Source organism: Danio rerio, chromosome 14, assembly GCF_052040795.2.
Source record: "Danio rerio strain M-AB ecotype USA chromosome 14, GRCz13ab, whole genome shotgun sequence".
In the NCBI taxonomy this organism is placed as follows: Eukaryota; Metazoa; Chordata; class Actinopteri; order Cypriniformes; family Danionidae; genus Danio; species Danio rerio.
The window spans coordinates 29,123,311-29,147,147 of record NC_141034.1 but is presented as its reverse complement, the minus strand read 5'-3'; the positions used below and the strand labels follow the sequence as shown (position 1 = coordinate 29,147,147).

At 34.9% G+C, this 23,837-nt stretch overlaps 2 protein-coding genes across 4 annotated transcripts in view; both read left to right on the top strand.

Annotated features, from left to right (window-relative positions):
* The first annotated feature begins 434 nt into the window (after positions 1-434).
* On the top strand, positions 435-7,725 carry tmem216 (transmembrane protein 216). Of its 2 annotated transcripts, NM_001328140.1 has the most exons (6): positions 435-458; positions 2,105-2,118; positions 2,208-2,301; positions 2,383-2,475; positions 6,766-6,967; positions 7,526-7,725. In NM_001328140.1, the coding sequence occupies exons 1-6, from the start codon at positions 446-448 to the stop codon at positions 7,539-7,541; spliced, it is 432 nt and encodes a 143-aa protein (NP_001315069.1). In that variant the 5' UTR covers positions 435-445; the 3' UTR covers positions 7,542-7,725. The 2 variants fall into 2 exon arrangements, with proteins under 2 accessions (NP_001315069.1, XP_087136642.1); XM_087280516.1 differs by lacking the exon at positions 2,105-2,118 and having other exon boundaries at positions 435-475.
* A 168-nt stretch (positions 7,726-7,893) lies between these two features.
* The window catches only part of pde6a (phosphodiesterase 6A, cGMP-specific, rod, alpha), a 33,351-nt gene continuing 17,407 nt past the window's right edge, over positions 7,894-23,837 (top strand). Inside the window, exons 1-14 of one of the 2 annotated variants that reach the window (XM_087280261.1) lie at positions 7,894-8,940; positions 12,712-12,864; positions 13,098-13,187; positions 13,283-13,423; positions 13,847-13,921; positions 14,064-14,128; positions 15,278-15,344; positions 15,568-15,615; positions 15,758-15,907; positions 17,875-18,018; positions 18,253-18,318; positions 18,407-18,553; positions 22,680-22,787; positions 23,366-23,475. In XM_087280261.1, the coding sequence (XP_087136387.1) occupies positions 8,464-8,940; positions 12,712-12,864; positions 13,098-13,187; positions 13,283-13,423; positions 13,847-13,921; positions 14,064-14,128; positions 15,278-15,344; positions 15,568-15,615; positions 15,758-15,907; positions 17,875-18,018; positions 18,253-18,318; positions 18,407-18,553; positions 22,680-22,787; positions 23,366-23,475 (1,841 nt within the window). In that variant the 5' untranslated portion in view covers positions 7,894-8,463. The remainder of the gene's footprint in view (positions 8,941-12,711; positions 12,865-13,097; positions 13,188-13,282; positions 13,424-13,846; positions 13,922-14,063; positions 14,129-15,277; positions 15,345-15,567; positions 15,616-15,757; positions 15,908-17,874; positions 18,019-18,252; positions 18,319-18,406; positions 18,554-22,679; positions 22,788-23,365; positions 23,476-23,837) is intronic. The other variant, NM_001007160.2, reaches the window with a different exon arrangement.

Below are 23,837 nucleotides of genomic sequence, written 5' to 3'. Positions count from 1 at the left end.
ACCTTATTATTATAGTACAAATTCTATACAATAATGTAGAATAAAAAATACATTATATCTGAATAGAGGAATTAATAATAGCGAATATGAAATAGTAGTGTGCTATGTATAATAATCATAACTATGAATAACACTAATACAACATTGCGTATACTATTGGCTAAAAGGAACGTATAAAAGGTTATTTATTTCAGTGGCAGTGACTGTTTTGCTGCTTAGTGTGCATATGAATATACAGATTATTATATTTATATGAACCGTAAGCTGTGACCGTTACCATTTTGTTTTGACCTTGTGGACTATAGGTGGAAAATGTGTGTGCTTACTACAGAATGTGTTCATTTCTCGCACTTGTATGTTTTTGATCACTGACCCGTTTGCTTGATTTGATTGGATGGCCGATGTTTGTCTCCGCCTACAGTATGCGTGTCCATGGCAATCTAACATGGCTGCCCACGGTAAGCAAAACGGAAATGTTTTGGTTTTGATAGTAAGTTTATTGGTTCACCTTAGTTGCGCATATTTAACTTAAATAAGTGGGCGACTTTAATAAACCAGACCCAGACGTTTTTGAAGAAACAAGCGGACTAATAGAGCAGAATGTGCACTTTTGTTTAGGGTGGAAAGTAGGCATCACGTAGCCGATTTTAGCCATTTAAAGCACGCCTGTCTTTTTTCCAACAAATAGATGTTATTTTTTTTATTATATTCTTGCATAATGATTAACTGCCTGTTGATCTTACTTCAATGCTTAATCTGTGTGTGTTACTTAACCGCGTGTTCACTAAATGTGTTCTCGCACTTGTCAGTATTGTTTTGTACAAATTGTGCTTGTGGGGCAGCTATTGTCTTCAACACTTTAAATGCAACCTATTTATTTTCATCTTTAAAAAGTCGTGTTTTTGAAAAAACATAGGTCTAATGAGAATTTTTATAGATAACCATATTACTTTGCTAAAAATATTGATAACCACTATTACTAGTTAATTGGGGCAGAATACCCGATTAATTTCAACACTGTGTCTTAAAATGAGCTGTATGAAAATCTTAAAAAGGCTGTTAGTTATAGTGGTAGGATGTGTTTACTTTGCAAAAAATCTAATAATATAAAACTCTATCCATTTAATTTTGTAATATACTTTAAAAAAAGCACCTGACATTACTGTCTTATTAACACTACCAACGATGCTGCTCAGGTATTCTCTGTAGATACAACCAACACATTTTAATGAAATTTAAATCTTTCCTTTGTTCTTTAGTCATTAATGTTGTTCACAAATGCTTCATGTCATTTTAAAGGGATAGTTCACCCAAAAATCAAAGTTCTGTCGTGAGTTGTCCTGGTTTCAAATCTATATGAGTTTTTTTTCCTGTTAAACAGAAAAGTAGATCAGTTAAAGAAAGGTCGAAACCTGTAACCATTGATTTCTGTAGTTTTTTTTTTCCCCGATGGAAGTCAGTGGTTACAGGTTTTCAGGTCTTTTCATATTTTTATGTTTAACAGAAGAAAAATAAAATCTTGTAAAAGTTTTGAACCACTTAAGAGTAAGTAAATAGTGATTACATTTTTTTGGGGGGGATGAACTATGCCTTTAAAAGTACACTGTCCTGTAACTTTGTACGTTTATTTCATTTTCAGACTCATCTTTATTTTATACTAGAGTTTGTAATGTAAGAAAACTTTTAACAAGTTGGCCTGGATTATGGCTTGAAACATTTTAACAAAGACTTTTGAGGAAGAAAATGAGCCACTGACCCAAAACAGCATTGTATATGCATGCCATGTGCAATATAGGAAGCTGGTTTGTGAACTCTGATAGGCAAACTGACTGTAATATTGAATGAATGCATACAAATTCACAAACCAGCACATTCTCACCTGTGAAAGATTTATGCTATCTATATTTACACTATCTTTGGTTATAAAAATGTCAGTGGCAGTGCCCCCCTTTTCTTCTACAAGTAGAGACTGCACAATATTGTGGCATCTTGAAAAACTGCATTACCCATTCCAAGATGGCAGATGCATAAATGAGACTAAAGGACTTTTACTTTTAGACCTATGTTATTTTCACTAATTCAGTATTTATTTTCACTTTTGCAGGAAGACAACCTGTTGTATCTTTTCAAGCTGTTTTTTTTTCTTATTATTTACTCGTTTGTCTTTGTTTATTCTGTTGATATTGCTTCTTAACAAAGTACCTCAGTTGTCGTCCACACCACTGCAGATCCTGTTTCATTTGAACGGCTGGTATTTTGCTGCATTTTTCGTTGCTGAGATTCTTATGTTCATTTACAAAGGTGATGTATGGCCTCTTGAAATATTCTGAAAATTTGTGATTTTATTTGTCAAGTAATCACTGTTTGCTCTGACATTTGTAGGAGTGATACTCCCTTACCCACAAGATAATCTGATATTGGATGTTGTCCTGCTGCTCCTCTTCTCTGGCCTTGAAACACTCAGACTTTTCTATGGTCAGTGCCTTATAAAGTTGTTTAATCTGCTTTAGTTTGTAGAATCGTTCAGTTAGTGCACTGAAATTATGCTCAGTCAGAACTTCAGAAGACCTTGTGAAGCAGTGTTTGACGATGCTCAAAATTTAGCAATAAATAAAGTGTGCATTAGTCGGGCCTGCTTCTTCAGCAGTGCTAGTTCTAGAAGTGTTTTTTTCTTCCCCATAGGACTTTATAAAAATGTTTTTTGAAAAGTGCTACAGATTTTTGAGCTGATCATTCCGTCAATTAATTAACTTACTCAAACGTGTTTTGTTACAGTTTTTATGTTATCTTCTTTGGGATTATTGAATAATATGTAAATGTCTAGACGATTTGAGATACTATATAAAACTATAAACACAATAACTTGTCTATAGAGAACAGGAATTTGACGTAACTGTGTAATGCATTCTGGGTGTTTAGCACAAGAAAGCCTGATTCCCATTGATCTCTACTGATTTTTTGTATCATATATATACACTCATCGGCAATAAACAGGAAGTGTTTGTACTACAGGTAATGAAGAAAATCATATATGCAGATGTTTTCTTGCTGCAGCTTGGGTAACTTTTAAGATTGTTACTTTTACTTGAGTATAAATTTTGTATACTCTACCCACCTCTGAAAGTAATACTGGTAATAATTTTCAACATCTTTTAGTGGATGCATTATATGAGATGCCTACCGCAGCTTAGTTTTAGGGATAGTAGAATAAATCAATGCACTGTGAATCAAGAAATGATTCTTGGATCGATTCAGAAATTTCCTGAATGCATTGCGATTCTCCTGTAAATCGATTCTCTATCGAAAAGGTTCTATATGCTTTCCAAACAACCACACTGTTCCAATCCTTACACAAACCATTTGAACATAAAAGAATCATTAATAAAGTTAATAATTTTAAGAAAATGTTTAGATAAATTAGTGTTCATAGTGAGCAGTGTTTATATTAATCCCATATTATATTAAGACTGAAGCACAATAGCTCATCTTCATGCTCAGTGTATGATTAAAGCGCCATCTGCTGTTCAAAAATCAGATTCCATTCTAGACTGAATAGTGATCCATTTCAAAGTCTAAGAATCAATCCACAATACGTTGATTTATTGCTGCAGCCATGCTTTGTTTACAAAATGAGTACTTCTAATTGCATTCGCATTGTAAATCTTAAAGTTAAGATATTGAACTTTACTTGTTAAGTTTTCAACACAGGGCGAGGCAGTGGCGCAGTAGGTAGTGCTGCCGCCTCACAGCAAGAAGGTCGCTGGGTCGCTGGTTCGAGCCTCGGCTCAGTTGGCGTTTCTGTGTGTAGTTTGCATGTTCTCCCTGCCTTCCCGTGGGTTTCCTCCGGGTGCTCCGGTTTCCCCCACAGTCCAAAGACATGCGGTACAGGTCAATTGAGTAGGCTAAATTGTCCGTAGTGTATGAGTGTTTGTGTGTTTCCCAGGGATGGGTTGCGGCTGGAAGGGCATCCGCTGCGTAAAAACTTTCTGGATAAGTTGGCGGTTCATTCCGCTGTGGCGACCCCGGATTAATAAAGGAACTAAGCCGACAAGAAAATAAATTAATGAAAGTTTTCGGTACCTATAATCTCAATATAATTCCATGGAATTATATTTACCTATTTTTACCAATTCTGTGCAGAAATAGCAAACGCTTTTTTAACATTATGTTTGGTTCTCTAAGGTTTAACCCAATCCAACCAGCTATCAGGCGACACATAATATTACAACTTTGATTCAAAGGAAATAAGTATAAACAAAATAAAAGAGATGTTTTGATACTGTGCATGTAATGGCTTTATTGAGAGAAATAACTCAAATCAAATGTTCAAAAATCATTTGTAAAAACAATATAGTTTCACTTCATTTTAAAATATGCAAAAAAATAAATATATAAATTTAGTATTTTAAAAATTAAATTAACTTCACTGACATGTTTAGCCCATTTCACCTATTTTATTGTTAGATTTGTCTGTACAGCATCACTCTCCACTATTAGACAAAATTGTTTATAAATAAGTTGAGCTAACGGGAACAGATGGATTTAGCAGAAGCATACACAATCAATTAACAACCTCGGAGCTCATAAATGGTCTGTCTTCAAAGGTTCATAAGCTTTTGTTTAAAATTGATTTCCCTGTGGATAAAATGATTGGGGTTTTTAATTCCAGGACATGACTGTTGACCTCCATTGCTTCTGTTTTAATACAAAAGCAATTTACTTTATTCCAGGTTAAAGCAATAGAATGGAATCCACAACAGATGAATTAGTCTTCAAATCTGTTGCAAAATAATCATGGTCTGTTGTGACTTACTGTGTCTATAAGGAAAAATATTATAAATGAAAGAATTAGAAATGTATATTCTTGACACTGCTGTTACAGTACGCCTTCACAGGCACTTTCATTTACAGTTTTATTTTGAAACATGACAAAATAGCAATATAGTGAAACTTCCCATTTTAAATAAACTTAAAAAAAACTGTGCTGCAAAAGAACTACTTTAACTGTTTTAACTGTTAACTATTTCCTAATTAGACATTCAGTTGAAGTCAGAATTATTAGCCCCCCTGAATTATTAGACCCCCTGTTTAATTTTTCCCCAATTTCTTTTTAATAGAGAGAAGAATTTTCAACACGTTTCTTAATAGTTTTAATAACTCATCTCTAATAACTGATTTATTTTAATCTTTGCCATGATGACAGTAAATAATATTTTACTAGGATATTTTTCAATACATTTCTATACAGCTTAAAGTGACATTTAAAGGCTTAACTAGGTTCATTTTAGTTTAACTAGGGAGGATAGGGTAATTAGGCAAATTATTGTATAATGATGGTTTGTTCTGTAGACTATTGGAAAAAAATGTAGCTTAAAGGGGCTAATAATTTTGTCTCTAAAATTGTATTAAAAAAAATTTAAAACTGTTTTTATTCTAGCCAAAATAAAACAAATAAGTCTTTCTCCAAAAGAAAGAATATTTTTTGAAAATAATTTTTTAAAAAAAGAAATTTTTTTTGCTCTGTTAAACATCAGTTAGGAAATATATAAAAAAAAAAAAATTCAAAGGGGGTTTAATAATTCTGACTTCAACTGAATGTCACTGTTAACAAGACAGGGATACAATAATGCAATTATTTTATGATGCAATAATATTATTATCAGCATGGATCCACTGAATTGTTTAAAGTGATATAAAATATTAGATTTTTACAAAAAATACATTTTTTTTTATTTATTTTACTTATTTGTCTATTCATCAAAAAATCCCAAAAAACACAAGTTTTCACAAATAACCTGTTAATACATAAACAGCAGCTTCAAACTTTATTTTTTAAAGTTCTGTTTAGCACATGCAGTTTTTTAAATTCATTATAAATATCCATTATGTTCAAATAATCCATTAGCAAACCAAATATGTGTGTATATGTGTTCGTATAAGTTCTAAATCCAAAAAGTTAAGGTAACTCAAACTGTTTGAGGAAACCGATTGCAACAAACCATTTAAGTTAAAAGAAAATCCTAATGAGTACTGTGAACATAATCCATTTTAGTAAATGAAGCAATTTGAGCACAGTAAAACCCATTAAATGAAGAGAACTCAAACCAACTGACTACTGTTAAACCCAATAAGTTAAGGCAACTTAAACCATTTGAGGAAACCGATTACAAAAAAACTAGTAATCTATATGAGTACTGTGAACCTACTCCATTTAAGTTGAAGTAATAAGGTATTTTAATAACTCATTACCTTCAACACTGAGATCAAAACTCTTTTCAAGTCAGTAGAATTAAATTAGCTATACTCATTTCATTTGATAAAGTTGATTGTTGGGTTTTACAGTGTAGAATTAAGCACTCATTTATAACACTCTGTATTTGAATTACAATTTTATATCCTGTCTAATGTTTAATATCACTTGAAATACAATTTTTAAATCTTAGACTGAACTGGATTTTAATACGCATTCTCTGTTCAGCTCTTAATAGAGTTTAACCCTGCTGTGTTCACAAGTGCATGATTGTAGAAAAAGAATTATAATAGATTTCCCAGAGATGGGTTGCGGCTGGAAGGGTATCCGCTGTGTAAAAACTTTCTGGATAAGTTGGCGGTTCATTCCGCTTGGACTAAGCCGGCAAGAAAATGAATGAATGAATGAATTATAATAGAGATAACTGCCCTCTTTGTTGTGTACTGTTGTAATTGATGAAAGTGCATTGCCCCATGTTGCAAATGTAGTGATAGTGTGTAAAATCTGTCTTTCAGGCTGGAAGGGGAACCTGTGTCAGCGTTCTTTGGCTCTGTTTGTGAGTGTTGCTATTCTGGTGCCATGTGCAGTGTTGAGTGTTTACTACCTGCTGCTTCAGACCTTCGTTTTACGCCTTGAGTTTGTCCTCAATGCTGTGCTCCTCTGCTTTTATGGCTTCGAGCTGGTTCTGGGAGTGATGACAATCTCAATTTTTTCCAGGTAGCTGTTGTTTTTTTGTGCATATTTATTCCATAGTTTCAGCATTAGGAGACACACACATTATAATGATATCTATGGAATGAATATACCGAGAGTCGGCAGTATTTTTTTAATGTTTTAAAATAAGCTTATCCTGATCACCAAGGCTGCGCTTATTTAATCAAAAATACAAAAGTAAATATAGCAAAGTAATATAGCAATTCCAGTACATTCCAGTATTTTTTGGGGGGGCCCCATGAGGAAAATGGCTCATAAATTACTTGGAATTAAGTATTTAGAAAATGTTAAATGGATATAGTTTCCTGGGAGAGTTGGGATTTGCGTGCGTGCGTGCGTGCGTGCGTGCATGCGTGCGTGCGTGTGTGTGTGTATGTGTGTGTGTTTGTGTGTTTGTGTGTGTGTGTGTGTGTGTGTGTGTGTGTGTGTGTGTGTGTGTGTGTGTGTGTGTGTGAGAGAGAGAAAACTTATTTAGAAACTTAATAGAACATATTTGTGGATATTCAGTAACCGACTTGCTGTGTAAAATAAACAATATTAAAATGCAGATTTTTCTTTCAGGGCCAACATCTATTAAATCCATCTTCTGAAAACATGAACACTCAATAACAAGGATAAGCAGCAGCCTTTCGAATAGAGAACTGTCAAGAATTACAATTAAACATAAAGCTGACAAGTACCTTTATTATGTAGATATTGTATACAGTGTAAATGTATTTATGTAAATAGAAATATAGCCATTATTAAATAGTAAATTGAAACAGATTTGTCATTCATTTGTTACACCACACAAACACACACACACACAATCAAAAATTTGGGATACAATTATTGAATGTTTTTAAAGGAGACTCATATTAACAAAGGCTACTTTAGTTAATCAGAAGTACTGTAGTACTTATTATTAATAGTAATTAATATTATTAACATTTTAAAACATCTGTTTATATAATTACTTTCAAGAAGATCTCTTTGTCATTGTTGAGCAACAATTGTACTCATTATATATTTTTTGGAAACAGTGACATTATTTTGGTTTTAAAAAGCCATTAATCTGAATATTGGGAAAAGATACAGTATACCATGCACAGAATCTTAAAGCTTTGACCCAAGCTTGGCATACATCCGAATTTATTTGAAGAAGAAATCCCTTTTGTTGGAGACTTAGCTTTGTACCTTTGCAAAGCTTACATGAATATACATAACAAGCTACAACAAAATTAAAGCATTACATAGCCGCCATATGGCCTAAAATGGCTCATTTTCCAGATGTTCTAATTGCGTCAACAAACGCTTATGTATTCTAGCTGCGACTGCTCTCAGGTAAATGTCATAATCCTAATTACAATTGGACACAGGATTATGAGCACACTCAGACGCCTCTTTAAAACAATCTCTATTAATCCCTCAGTGTTTCTCAGTGTCCTGCTGCATAGGACAACTGTGACCCCACATAGAAAACCCATTCAAGTGTTAAACTTCACTACAGCTTTGGAGAAATGGCTGCAGTGGACAAGGATGTGGCTGAGAAGTTTTTGGACAGTAATCCAATGTTTGCCAAGCAATACTATGACTCCAGGTTCCGGGCGAAGGTCGTCTCTGACCTTCTTTCGACCACTAAGCAAACCGCAGTGGACATCAGTTCTCACCATGAACTGAGCTCTATGGAGGAGTGTGAGATTATTTTTGACATGGTGCGGGACATGCAGGAGAACCTGCATATGGAGAGGGCCGTGTTTAACCTCATGCGGCATCTGAGCTTTATGATCCGGGCAGATCGCATGAGTCTCTTCATGTACCGCCAGAGGAATGGAATAGCCGAACTGGCCACACGAATCTTCAATGTCCATAAAGACGCTACCCTGGAGGAATGTCTGGTGCCACCAGACAGCGAGATTGTGTACCCGCTGGACACAGGCATTGTAGGACATGTGGCCACTGCTAAGAAGACTGTCAACGTACCTGATGTCACAAAGGTGGGATAAACCTTGATGCTTATAACATACTTTGTGTTTACTTTTAGAATCTCACAAAGAAGAACTAGTTTAAATATAGATTAAAAAAATCATTGTATGACAAGTTAGCCATGACTGTTAGCATGTGTTTTTTAAGTAATATATTAAAGTAATCAATGTTTCAGCGTTTTCCCTGAGATGGGTTGCGGCTGGAAGGGCATCCGCTGTGTAAAAACGTGCTGGATAAGTTGGCAGTTCATTTCACTGTGGCGACCCCGGATTAATAAAGGGACTAAGCCGAAAAGAAAATGAATGTATGTTTCAACTTATTATTTTTGTGAAGCCATTGTGATGCAAGTTGAAATGACTTGGGAAATTAGTTTGATTCAAATTTAAGCAACATTTTTTTTTACAGTAAATATTGAATAAATACTGTAGAGTAAAACAAATTATATGAAGGCATATATAAAATAATTACTAGTATCTAATAAAAGATACTACTATCTAAAAATTTACTAGTACCTAAGTAACTTTATTATATAATCACATTGGAATACGTTTTAGTCATAAATAAAAAGCTGATATCTTAGCGACAGAAGTCCAGAGTCAATGTCATATAAGATTTGCCATTAGTAACATTACAAACAAAAACACATTTAAAAAGGTACAACAATCTGTTCAATTGGTAGTTGTTGCTTAACTAAAAAATTACTTTTATTGGAATTAATAATAGTATTAAATGAAGAAGTACAATTATCTGTTTTATATGTGCTAGAGTCTATTGATGTACTAGTATGTTATGAATATTTACTATCTAATAGGCCTCATAAATGTTAACTTGTAGTATCATATTAGTATTAATAAATAAATAGCCAATGAGAACCTAAGAAGTGAGCATTAGTAGCTAATAAATAAGTACTTTTAATTGAAAAGATACTATCATCTAATACAAGTAGGTTTTCTTTTGATTACACTGAAAAAAAAATATTCAAAGATGATTCTGTGAATTTAATAAAAAGAATTAAGTGGTTGTTATAAATTTTTTGGTCTAAATTTAAAAAAAAAATTAATTAAGTTGAACATTACTACATTTAATTAGTTTGATTAAATTTAACACATTTAAATAGTTTGCAACAATTTTGCAGACATTTTTTTCAGTGTATGAAAAATACCAGTAGTTTTAAAGTGAACTCTTTATATAACCTGTAGAGGGCAGTGCAACGCCAGCAATTCATACTCCAGATTTGCTTCAAAGTCATTTTGATCAGGCCAAAAGATAAGTAAATTAAGGCATGACTATTCAGAATTTTATACACCAAGTGATTTATGATTTTGTCCAAGGGTACGTGGCGTGCGTTTTATAGAGTAATTTATTGACAGTTCTAACAAAGCTGGCATTAAAAGAAAATAACTTATTTAATATTAAACATAAACTATTGCTAAAAATAGGATGTTTTGCTAACAATTTGTGTCATTTGCTGTTTTGGCTGATAAGCATGAGAAATATGCAGGAGATGCAGCACAGAAAGATATGTGTGAGTCAATGTGCTGTGTGACGACCGTGAAATCTCACTCTCTTTGATTAGAAATTACTAACCATTTTTCAAAGGAACAGTCCGTCTTGGCACACAGTGTGCTTCACCGCTTCAGTCGGCAATATACTTTCCTCTGTGGTGCTCATAATCACTTAAAATGGGGTTTTTCAATCTTGACAATGGCGTTATGTGACCGAAATACCAAGTGGTCTATTTAAAACCCTCGAGGTGGCGACAGCGTCGTATCTCAGTAAGAAATGTCTGCTAGACTGCTGAGTAACTACATGTTTGTCCACAGATATGGTAATGTTTTTAAGTATTCCCACGTTTATATGCAAAACGTGTTGTCGTCTTCATAATTTTAGGAATGAGATTGCTTCAACTTTTACTTCCCTTGTACTGTAGGTCAGTTATTAATATGCAAGGCTGGTGCTGGATTAGAGCAGGTCAGTGCTCTTCCCAGTGTGTTTAGGTTAGCGGGGTCTGGAGGGGATAAAAGTCTTTAATCTGAGTTGAATTAGAGCGATCCTGGATTAAATCTAAAGGTCAGTGCCTAACGCCGTGTTCCACTGGTCAGCAGAATATCAGCGTTTACCTGGATTCAACATTTACTTTTCATTTTTACTGATAATATTGCAACAAAATATAGATCGTTGGATTTTTTTCCCATTTAAAAGCAAATTAACGCTTAAATCCAGTCATATACATCATGCAAATAGGCATATTATGCGATTTGTCCATTATTGATCCAGGATGGAGAGAAAAGTTTGTTTTATTAAGCTGTCTAACACTTTACAATAACAGTACATGGACAATGATGTATTAATGATACATGTCATAGCTATAAACATTACTTAATCATGAGTACATTATAAGTTAAGGGATGTGTTAATCGTGAACTAATTTTAACCACAACATGAGTCACAAGAGTTCATCAATAAGCAATGGTTACCTAAATTACTTGTTATTACATGTTGTTAATTAATGTATTAATTAACATTTAAGTTTAAGCTAAATGTAACCAACATGAACTCATGAGCTGTTAATGCATAACAATATCATGACTTTACTTGGAGGGGCACATCATGTTTAACTCATCCTTATAAACTTCTTTGTTTAACCTTTTGATGTTGACAGAACACTTTTCTATTGTTATTCAGTGTAAACGCACTAGACAGATGTGCATATGGAGTTCATGAGTTGTTGGATTAATGATGATGTGCACCTCCAAGCAAAGTCATGATATAATATACAATAACAGCTCATGATTTCATTATGGTTTAATTAAGCATAAACCAATGTGATATTTAATACATTAATTAACAAACAATCATGTACTAACAATTAATTAAGGTAGCCACACATTAACTAATGTGACATCATGTTGTAGTTAAAGTTAGTACATAATTAGCTCATGCATTAACTGGAGGACCACCAGCACTAAATGTTTTGTATGTCTACTTTGTCTGTCACACCTTATTACAGTCTCTGCTAATGAGCTGATGATCTGAATCCGGTGTGTTTGGTTAAGGAGACATGGAAAATCTGCAGAGCTGGTGGTCCTCCAGGAACGTGGTTGAGAATTACTGCATTACTCATCATTAGTTCATAATAAAGTAATGTTTATTTAACATATTAAAACATCATTATTCAGGCACTATTATTGTAAAGTGTTACCAACCTGTCTATAATTATTTATATTAAATATTACTTAATATTAATTAACATGTTGATTTGCATTAATCTACTTTTGTTGCATGTTTATTAAATATATAATAAATATTTAATTGCATTTAACTGAATTGATAAACACCAATTTACTATAGTTTCAGTAGCTAACAGAAGTTGACGATTCTTCGCATGGGAGTCGGTTGCTCTAACGCGGAGGTTAAAAGCCTCTAGTGTTTGTCACTAGAGTACATTTAGAGGTCAGAGGAATGAGGTTTACCTGCATAGTACTTCGCTGGCTGGCCTTTGGTACACTCACTGCCTAAACATCACTCCCATCTCGGACGAGCCCCCATGTGTAACCCACCAGTCTTAATGCACCCAACACAGTCTGAGCTCAGATCGAACTGGCGATTCTTTGCATGGGAGACAGTTGCTCTAATAAGGAGGCTAAAGACCATGACCTCTAGCGTCTGTCGCTAGAGCACCTTCAGAAGTCACAGGAGTGAGGTTTACCTGCATAGCACTTCACTAGCTGGCCTCTATTACAGTTCTATTGCTTTACCATCATATATGCTTCACTCTCCAGGACAGCCATTTCAGTGACTTTGTGGACAACTTGACAGAGTACGAGACCAAGAATGTGCTTGCGACCCCTATCATGAATGGCAAGGACATGGTGGCTGTCATGATGGCAGTCAACAAGATCGGGGCTCCTCATTTCACTGCTCAGGATGAAGAGGTACCGTTCACTCATACCATACTCAACACTAACTTCGAGCCTTGGTGTGATGATGTCAATTTGAAACGTAAACACTGCAGAAAAAATTAATTATATGCATTGTGCGACCTACGCATTTCTAATCTCCAAAAGTTTCACTGAATATTAAAACTGTTTAAGCATTCTGATTAAACTGACTTTAACAGAACAGATTAAACACTCTGCTGAACTGAATCCAATGTTCTGTCTTGTAGACACTGAAGAAATATCTCAACTTTGCTAATCTTGTGCTCCGAGTGTTTCACCTGAGCTACCTGCACAACTGTGAAACCAGAAGAGGACAAGTGAGATTTCTATAAGACTGAGATTTCAAACGTGTTCACATTCACTGTCATTCCATGATCTTTTTCATGTCATTTTTTCCAAATCCACTTTGAAGGTATTGCTCTGGTCTGCCAGCAAAGTGTTTGAAGAGCTGACTGACATTGAGAGACAGTTCCACAAGGCTCTTTATACAGTCCGAGCTTTTCTCAACTGTGACCGCTACTCTGTTGGCCTTCTCGACATGACCAAAACTAAAGTGACTATCTTTCTATCTTTTTATCTGTCTAGCACTAGCACAACAACTAGCCAAGCTATACTAACAAGATGTTAAATGCTAGCAACATGATAAAATGCTAGCTACATGCTAAAAGTAGGCTAGCAATGTACTAAACATGTTAATGTGAATTTGTGCTAACATAATTAGAATATGTCTGTGTCTGGCTGTCTGTCTGTTTGTCTGTCACTAGCAATATGTTTAAATAAACCTCTTTCTAACAAAAAAAATTTTTAAATAAACATCTTATAAGCTTGTTTACTGCTGTTACACTTGCAAAATTTAGTACTTTGATATGTCATTTGAACCATATTTGAATCAGTTGAATTTATAATGAATATATGGCACTTGTGCCTATTTAAACATATGTTTGCCTTAAAATATTTTGTTTTTGTGTATTTGTAGGAGTTCTTTGACCTTTGGCCCGTACTGATGGGAGAAGTACCTCCATATAGCGGACCAAAGACCCCTGATGGCAGAGTGAGTGATATGCAGGATAAATAGGAAACATAATTGCTAATGTAATTGTTAATCATGTCAGAGAAACAGAACTGCTCTGAATTAATCTTCATACAACTTTTGCATACTCTGTGTTTTACTTACAATATTATTTCTTCTTCAGGAAGTGATATTCTACAAAGTGATTGATTACATATTGCATGGAAAGGAGGACATCAAAGTCATTCCGTAAGTGAAGGCATTTTATTGGATGGTAAATGTTAATATGTGTTAACATTTGTTGTGTTATTAAGCTAGTTCCATACATTTTAATAACTGCACCTTCAAACATATGAAGAAATAGCAATGGCCAGTTTTTTAAGAATAAAATCGATGTTGGCAAGATTATTATTTTTTTTTTGCAGTGGTTAGACAAACTTGACACACCATTTATTGTCTGCAATAAAAAATATATATCTTTTTTAATGTGGTTGAGAAGAAATAATATAAAGATGCATTCACCAGTCAAAATTGACACAAACCTGACAAAGCTTTTCTATTTTAGTAACAATTTACGATAAGGTTTCGTTAGATACTGTTAGTTAATGTATTTACTAACATGAACTTTACATGTATTAAAGTATTTATACATCTTTGCTAAAATTATTTAAAGAAGATAAAGTAGTTTTCTGTTAGTTCTTGTTAATTCACAGTGTATTAGCTAATGTTAACCAGCACAGCTTTGGATTTTAATATTCCATTAGTCAAAGTTGAACAAGATCAATAAATACAAATATTCATTCTTAGTACATGTTAGTAAATACAACAATGCAACCTTATTGTAAAGTGTGATCTCAGTTATAAATAAATGGTTAAAATAGAACCATCTCATTCATTCATTTTCCTTTCATCATAGTCCCTTTATTTATCAGGGGTCGCCACAGCACAATGGACCACCAACTTACCGAGCAAATGTTTTACGTAGCAGATGCCCTTCCAGCCGCAACCCATCACTGGGAAAATAGAACCATCTGTTTATCTTTATATAAATGTATTACCATTTACACCAAAATATAAAGGAACACTGTCATTTTCAGATTGATAACTGAAATAAATGTTCCTTGAACACCAGCTCAGAAAAAAGCTGATTTGTATCATCAGAAGGATAATAGGACACTTAAAATAGGAGTGTCAATTAAATGTTATAACATTTCACAATATTGCTGTTGTTACTGTATTTTTGATTACATACATGGAGGGTTGTTGTACCTTAGATAATTTTCCCAAAAATATGTTAAAAGCCTTACCCTTACTTTACCACCTATAAAATAAAAGCTTAATTAAAGAGAGGTACTGTACAGTTTGTTCTCCTCTGATGCATATGCATTGTCTTTACAGTAACCCTCCTGCTGACCACTGGGCTTTAGTAAGTGGGCTTCCCACCTACGTTGCAGAGAATGGCCTGGTAAGAGTCTAGACCTCCATCCTCCTCCACTGACGCCACAGTAGTCAGACGAGTTGAGAGCTATTATGGTTTATATTGCTCCTGTCATGTGCACAGTGAGGGGGAATAGAATGTGCTCCCACACTAAAATGATGGATAATTGTAATTTTGTGGGCTGTAATTAATCTACAAGCAATGCCCATTCTCAGTGAGCATGACTGCTGCTTTCCATTCACTCCTATAGATCTGTAATATCATGAATGCTGCTCAAGACGAATTCTTCGAATTTCAAGTGAGCTCACCTTAACTTATGCTTCTGTAAAATCAAAGTGAATGAAATGAAATTGACAGTATTACAAAAAGAAAAGCTGTTAAACTTCATTCAAATATTCCTGAGATGTATTTTTTTGATAAGTTTATTTTTGTTCTGCTAGAAAGAACCTCTGGATGAATCTGGATGGATGATAAAGAATGTGCTCTCCTTGCCTATCGTGAACAAGAAAGAGGAAATCGTTGGCGTGGCCACGTTCTATAACAGGAAAGATGGAAAGCCTTTCGATGAAATGGACGAAACGCTAATGGAGGTATTTGAGGCCACAGTATAGACCAGTAGTGTGTCATGGCTAAATTTACAGTAATGGATGGATCGGCAGACACTGCATTATTCATTCACGGTGTGTTTGCCCCTTGAAAGTTTGCAATGTTCTTAGTCTATTATGCTTAGCTTGGTAGGATTGAATTAAATCACTAAACCAAAGTTTTAAAACTCAAAAAAGTGCCCAGTTTTTCTGAGGGCGTTTGAGTTGGAAAAAAACATTTGGACGTGTGTAATTTTATCTCAGTGTCAATTGGAACAGTTTGAAAATACATCTTATATTTAATTGAAATGAATCAGAACCTGAATCAACTTTTTTCTGAATCTAAATCCATAAACCTCAACCAGAAAATAAACATTAATATATGTATGATTCTAAAATGGGAACGAAATTTAGATCTAAACCTGCATGTCTAGTAAATGTGAACCTGAATTCATCCTAAATGTGAACCTAAGCGTAAATATGAAACTTAATACGTATTTGAACCTGAATCTTAATCTACAGTTTATTTGAACCTGAATGCAAATCTTAATCTAAACATAAGTTTAAATGTTTGAGTTTGAATCTCAATCTTAAAGTGAGATGTAATCTGAAATTCAATCTGAAATTTAATCTGATTAATTTAATCTGAATTTTAAACTGAATTTAAAACTAAACCTGAATATCGATTTTATTATCAGCCTGAACTCTATTTTGAATGGCATCTAAATCTAACTCTAAATCTCAACCAAAGAATAAATATGAATTCTAAACCTGCATCTGAATTAACATCTGGACCTGTGGCCAATTGCACCAGCAGTGCGTGAGTTAAAACGTAGCCTAGTTGTGACTTAAAGGGACGCTAAGTTATAACTTACATACACCTAAATATTTTTGTGGCACTACTGAACTTAGTTTAAACGTAACGCTACGTTCCAACTAAATATTTAGCAGCCTCCCCCATGTATAATGGTGGAAAAGAGACGACAGCCAGATTAGTTTACTTTGAGGAGCTTGCGATATGATAATGAAGAATGATCTCCTTCTACTCAAAACTTTAATTTCCTCCTAAATCTTGCATTGTTTTAGTTTGTGAAAGAAGAGTTTAATTTTCTTTCAAGGAGTGTTTTCTGTTAATTGTATCCATCAATTAAAACAAGAATTTTTTTTATGACTGAGTTCTTCTCCCTGCTCTTTTCTCTTTCATGATATATAAATAAAATCTAGTTTAAAGTTTTCATAACTTCATGTGTATTTTGCGTGCATTCGTGGCTCACAATGCTGGTATGTGCGTCATCTGCTAAAGTGACAGACTATAATGTAATCATGTTCTATAAAAATGTAATTTGTCATTTCCTTTTTTTTTAAAGGAAAATTATGTATAGACACATTAGTTACAGAATATTAAAGCAGTTTAATGATTTAAATGCTTCTTATTGGATATTACGTCATTCAATGTGACTACACATGACTTTACAGAGAGCTTACGGCCCACTAACTACAGTTTGCCCTAAGAATATGTGGTGCATCCAAAGTAAAAACTAATTTAGTTACAAACTAGCTAATAGTTAACTTTACATGGACTTTATGTGGACTTTATGCCGTAACCTCAATCTCAATTTAAATGTAAACCTGAGTGTAAATATGAATCTGAACTTAAGATGTTTGTTTAAATGTGAATTTTAAATCCTGATATGAATCTTAACCTAATTGTAAACATTATTTTTAACATTTTGTAAATCTAAATTGAATCTAAATAAGATTCTCAGTCTACAGTAAATGTGAATCTGAAACTCATCTTAAATTTGAACGTGAATATAAATGTGAAGTCAAACCTGAATTTGAATGTGAATTTAAACCAGAATCTTAACCTAAATGAGAACATAAATGTAAAGAAAATTGTTTTATCAAATTTGAATCTGAAATTAAATCTCAACTTAAAGGTGAATCTAAACCCGAATCCTTATTTATTTCAGTCTCTCACTCAGTTCCTGGGATGGTCAGTGCTGAATACAGACACATACGATAAGATGAACAAGCTAGAAAATCGTAAGGACATCTTTCAGGACATGGTCATGTACCACGTCAAATGCAGGAAGGATGAGATTCAGAATATCTTGGTGGGTTGACATGTTTTAATCTCTAGTGTGCACTAATTAAAATAAATTACAGTACATTGGTAATGCTGGTAATGGCAGGACATCCTATTTGTACGACATGAAGAATCCTGATCATGTGGAAGAGCAGTGCTGTCCTATATGTCTCTGTGATTGATAGCCTGATTAAAAGTGGTTGTATGAACATTGAATGAGAATCTAAGTGCATCAGCAATGGGAAACTGTGTTTTTGTTCAGAACACACGTGAGATGTATGATAAAGAGCCTGACGAATGTGAAGAGGACGAGCTGGAAGATATTCTGGTAAAGCACACACAAACACGCGCTAATGATGTTTGGTTTATAGTCTTGTTGTTTTATTGCTGTTTTCATGCTGTTTTTTTCTCTATAGAATGAAGTGCTGCCAGACTCTGAAGAATCTGAGATCTTTGAGTTTCACTTCTGTGACTTTGAATTCAGTGAACTGGACCTCGTGAAGTGTGGCATCAAGATGTACTATGAGCTGGGAGTGGTAGACAAGTTCCATATTCCACGGGAGGTGAGCAACAATATTTTTTAAAGATTATGAGAGATCTTACTTGCTACCAAATCCCCTGGTGCCATTTTATTTATTTATTTACTTACTTACTTACTTAAATATATATATTTAGAATAGCCAAAACTTAATTTTAATGATTTTTTCTTTTTTAAGGCACTTTTTTTTAGGGATTTGTTTTCATTAAAATATCCAAAAACCATTATAATATTCATTCATTCATTATTTTACTTTGGCTTAGTCCCTTATTTATCAGGGGTCACCACAGCAGAATGAACCGCCACCTATTCCAGCATATCTTTTATGCAGTGAATACCCTTCCTTCTTGCTGTGAAGTGGCAGTGTTAACCATTGAGCCACCGTTCCACCCACCATTAGAACTGTGTTATATAATTTGCTGACTTGTGTACTTACCCAAAAATCTGAGAAATAAGCCATTTTAAAAATAGACCGGGAACACAAACGCCAATGGCACTTTACTATTTTGTGTGTTTTAATAAATTTCATAAAGCAGCATTATAACAAAAACCTAAAAAAGATTACTTTTATAAAACAACGACACACAACTGGAAAAACCGGATGTGGTCAACTGTGGCATAATAACAGCTTTTCTGTTTTTGTGGCACTCGTCTCTCTTGAGCAATTACCTCGGCAGTCTCATTGCACTTCGACAGCTTTCAGCCTTACTCTGCTTAATACTACCATGTGATAATGATTATCATAATTGAATACTTGTCATCCATGAACATGATTTTCAGCAGGATTCACATGGGATGTGATAAACTCCCATGATTCCTCGCTCAGTCACGGCATCATCAAATTACACCTTTGTTTGCTGCTTTCTAAAACTGCATACTGTGCCCTTATATAAAACATAATAAAGTAACGCTTTACTTGAAGGGGTGTTCATAAGACTCTCGTGAACGTTTTATAATCATGACATGAATGGGAATGAGATTGTATGCATGCTTATGACTGTTTTTAAGTGTCACTTGCTCAATTGTCATTTTAAATGCAAAAATGTCATTGTTTTTGTATAACAACTTGACATAAACCATAGATATTTGGACATCAACAATCACAACCACAAGAAGTCTTCATCATTGTCATGACAACTTGACTTTACCAAGACATCATAACTTGTCATAAGTCTGTCATGAACATGATTTTCATGAGGCATCATAGGGTTATTTATAGTGGTTTTATTCTAATCATGTTTATGACAGATTTATGACAAATTTTGTTGTCTTGGTAATGTGAATGTGTCATGACAGACAAAAACGGGTATGTTGTGTGATTTGTTTGTCAAATTGTCATGACAAACAATAGCTACATTTCCAACCACCTTTTTTTATGTGCATTTTGGATATGCACATAAAAAAACGGTTGATGGAAACGGCAAGATGCGCATAAACTTTGAAAATGCACATAAAAAACGTGTATAACTGAGAAGGATAACATTTTTGTTCAAAAAGAAAAGATGTGCATAAACTACGATTTAAACTATGTTGGACTATTTCTCACTTCCCTTAGTCCACCCCAATTCAGTAATCGGTCAGGTGTCAATGAATCAAAAGCGAATGTGTATGAATGTATAAATGAATGTATAAAGCGAAGATCAGGATCCTGGGCTTTTGAAGAATTGTCAACCAAGCAGTCTGGATGTCCAAAAGCTCTCGAACTCTTTGGCCTCCGTGCTTTTATCCATCAGCAGTGTCAGATCTCCTTTGCCACTCCTCCGAGCAGTTAATCCCAATCTCTGTTGTTGCCATCAGCTGTTCTCAGGCAGAATCATCTCTTAAAGGTCTATGTGGTCTGCACACAGAGATACATACACACAACAGTACAAAAGATGATGCAACTCGGTGCTGCATCTACCCACATCTGCTTTTCCTCCTAGCCCTGTCTATAAACTCTTGACCTGTGTATGCACCCGTCTAGAGGAAGCCCCTCTGCAGCTCTGTCTCCAGCCAACACCTACACATAGCTCTTGTGGTTTTAGCAGTTAGTTAGAAACACATTATAACAGGGGTTAAGTAAAAATACTCTGTATCAGGAAAAATGGTTAGACATCATCATATCTGACAAAAACACATATAGTAAAGAATGAACAGTGAGGCAAATGGGAGTATATTCCTCTAATAACAAAAATACATAAAAAAAAAAGATTGATTAGTAAGACAATAAAACAATATTTTTCTCATCTGCTCCAGTTCTCCTTTCTGTATAGAAAAGTCACACATCACAGCTGCAACCCAGACAGGGACTTTCTGCAGGACTTCTTTGTTATAGATTTAGTTATTTAACATTATAGGGGTGGAAAGTTCATGTCTCATTCTAAGGTCAAACAGAATGTCTCATCATATCACTGCATGGACTCATTAGATTATTATGGTTCAAGCAAACACATATACATATGCATAATAAGCATGAGCATGCATATATAAAACAAACGAAGCATTAGACTGTAATTTTATTCCTTCAAAACACTTTAACTGAACAAATTCCTGAACGTGTATTAACAAGGGTCATGTGATTTTGTTATAAAAGATCATGTGATGGTGAAAATTTATGTGAATAAACAAACCAGCAGGCTGAGCACATTGTAAAACATCTGAAATGTTGTTTTGATCATTCTAAAATGCCTTAACCATTTCAGTATTAGTATTATAATATTAATGACCTCCAGAATCAAGAGCGTCTGTGCTTCCCGTCTCATGACTTCAAACGCCACACCGCATTTACTACGTGTCAGGATTGCCTTCTGAGTCGCAAGTTATCTATTAAAAGAGAAAAAGATTCATGCAGCTTCTACTGCAGCACATTCTGTTTTTACAGTTGATATTTAGCGCCAGATAATCAGGAAATTGTGATTTTTTTCGGTTTGACTCATTGGATGGAAACGCTGCTTGATTTGCACCTTTTACGTGATAATCCAGTTTGGCACATTAAGTTAATTTGCATTTTTGCATGGAAACATAGCTGATGTCACTTTTGTTTTTAAAATGTCATAAGCGTCAAGGTTTTAGGAAGGATGAGGGAGCGAGGACTTAATTGCAACAAATAATGGGTTTTATTAATATTAAAGTACAAATAAAGCAAAAAGGCAAAACAAACTACCCCGAGGGGGAAAACACAAATAATACAAATAAACAAACCAACTTGACTGGGCAGGCAAGACAAGGCAGGGCTGGACATAGCAGGACAGGGAAAGATCGACGACGAACTGGCACAGGACAGCAGACATGAGGGGGTTATAAACTGTAGGAAATTAACACACAAACAGATGAACATAATTAACTAATAATAGGTTAACAAGGAGGGTGGGACTATACAATAGACGGGAGAGCACATGACACAAAGAGACAACACAAGCCATGCGCTCACATAAAACAAGACTAGAACATGCAGCCAATGAGATAAATCATTAACTGCGTGTTCATAACAACACAAGCACGCGGTGCATGTAAACACGCACCACGTGCTAAACACAACACCAACAGAAGACTGAACGCAAGACACGAGTACACGATGAATGAAAACACTCACCGTGCACTCACAAATGCAGCGTGCATGTTTCATCCCAGCGCCGACCAAAACCAAAAACAACTACACTGAGACGCTGGGAATGAAACACCACGCTGCAGATAGACGAAAACACAAACACGAGTACAAAATCGTGCGCGTCCGAGGTACGCAGAGCCGACGTGGCCGCATCAAGCGGGAGCGCGCACACTCTGCATACACCCATGACGGCGCACGCGCACACAGAGACACACAATGACAGAAACAGGACAAGACAGAACTAGTGTTCGAGCTCTGCCACCAAAACAAGAACTTACAAGACCAGAGTGGCAGAACCCTGACAATAAGTGACCGAATGACACTTAATGACTGTTATAAGCATGTATAAAATCTCATTCGCATTTATGACGTGTCAAGTCATGATTATAAATGTTTAATGTCTTATGAACACCCCCCTTCAAATAAAGTGTTACTTTAATAATATGTTAAATTCTAAAGCCTATGATGATTTGAAGTCTTTAAATGTATTTTGCATTATAAATAAACTTTCATCATGATTTCCACAGTGCCTTTTATGAAAACATGAAACAATTTGTTTTTCTAGACTCTGGTGCGTTTTGTGTATTCTGTCAGCAAAGGCTACAGGAAGATTACCTACCACAACTGGAGGCATGGCTTCAACGTTGGCCAGACCATGTTTACACTGCTTATGGTAGGAGAAAACCCTTACACAATGACATTACAAACGTTTCCATTCTAGACTCTATTAAGGCAGCTCTCAAAAAAACTCCTCATCTCAGCTATGAGGCTTCATCTTGCTCATCATTGACTAGTCAGACCTTGCCATTTACACTAACAAACATGAAAAATGTTTGAACAAGCTTGTTAGCCTTGTAACTGGGCATTTGATAAATTTACCCTAATGGTTGGTTGTGTGCTGGATTCATGGATCTTTATAAGAAAACTTGTTTAATGATACAGCCCACCTCTAGCACATATTCTCTGAAATGGCAGACGGCCCCTTCAAATTAATCAGTGAAGTGTAAACCTGCTCCTGGTTAAGTCATGTGTAATCACAGTGATCTGGCCGTTCGTCAGGAAGGAAGGAGTGTTGGAAGGCCGCAAGAAACGCAAGCCAGGCTGCTAATGAGCCTTTCTCAGCACTACTCCCATGCTTCACAGAGTCTAATGAGCCCTCACTAGTCAGCATTAAGCTCTACAAGAGCAGGGTGTGTGTGTTGAGGATGCTCCAACTTGAAGCCTATTAAACCAGTTGTAATGTTATTTCAGACAGGTGACCTGAAGCGTTACTATACGGACCTGGAGGCGATGGCGATGGTGACCGCTGGACTCTGTCATGATATTGACCACCGTGGCACTAACAACCTCTACCAGATGAAGTATGCACTCATTACTGTCAATGTCCTACTGTTCTTAGTATTGAAAAATGTATATGTGTAACATAGTTCAGAAATACTGGGTGAAGGCATTCGCACTTTTAAATCACCACCAGGGGTGTCACACACATATTTTTGGAGGCTGCCTCACATCTGTAAAGTAAAAAAGCCTTTCTAACAACTGGTAAATGAATCATTCATACATTTCAATGTAAACTATTTATTTATTAATTTATATAGATGTACAGCAAGTTTTGTGAGGGCATTTTAGTTTACCGTGCAGACAGACAGGAGTTTCAATCTTAGCTGAATTGTAAATTATATAATGGATTATATTTATATTTGCTTAAGGATAACAATAATTG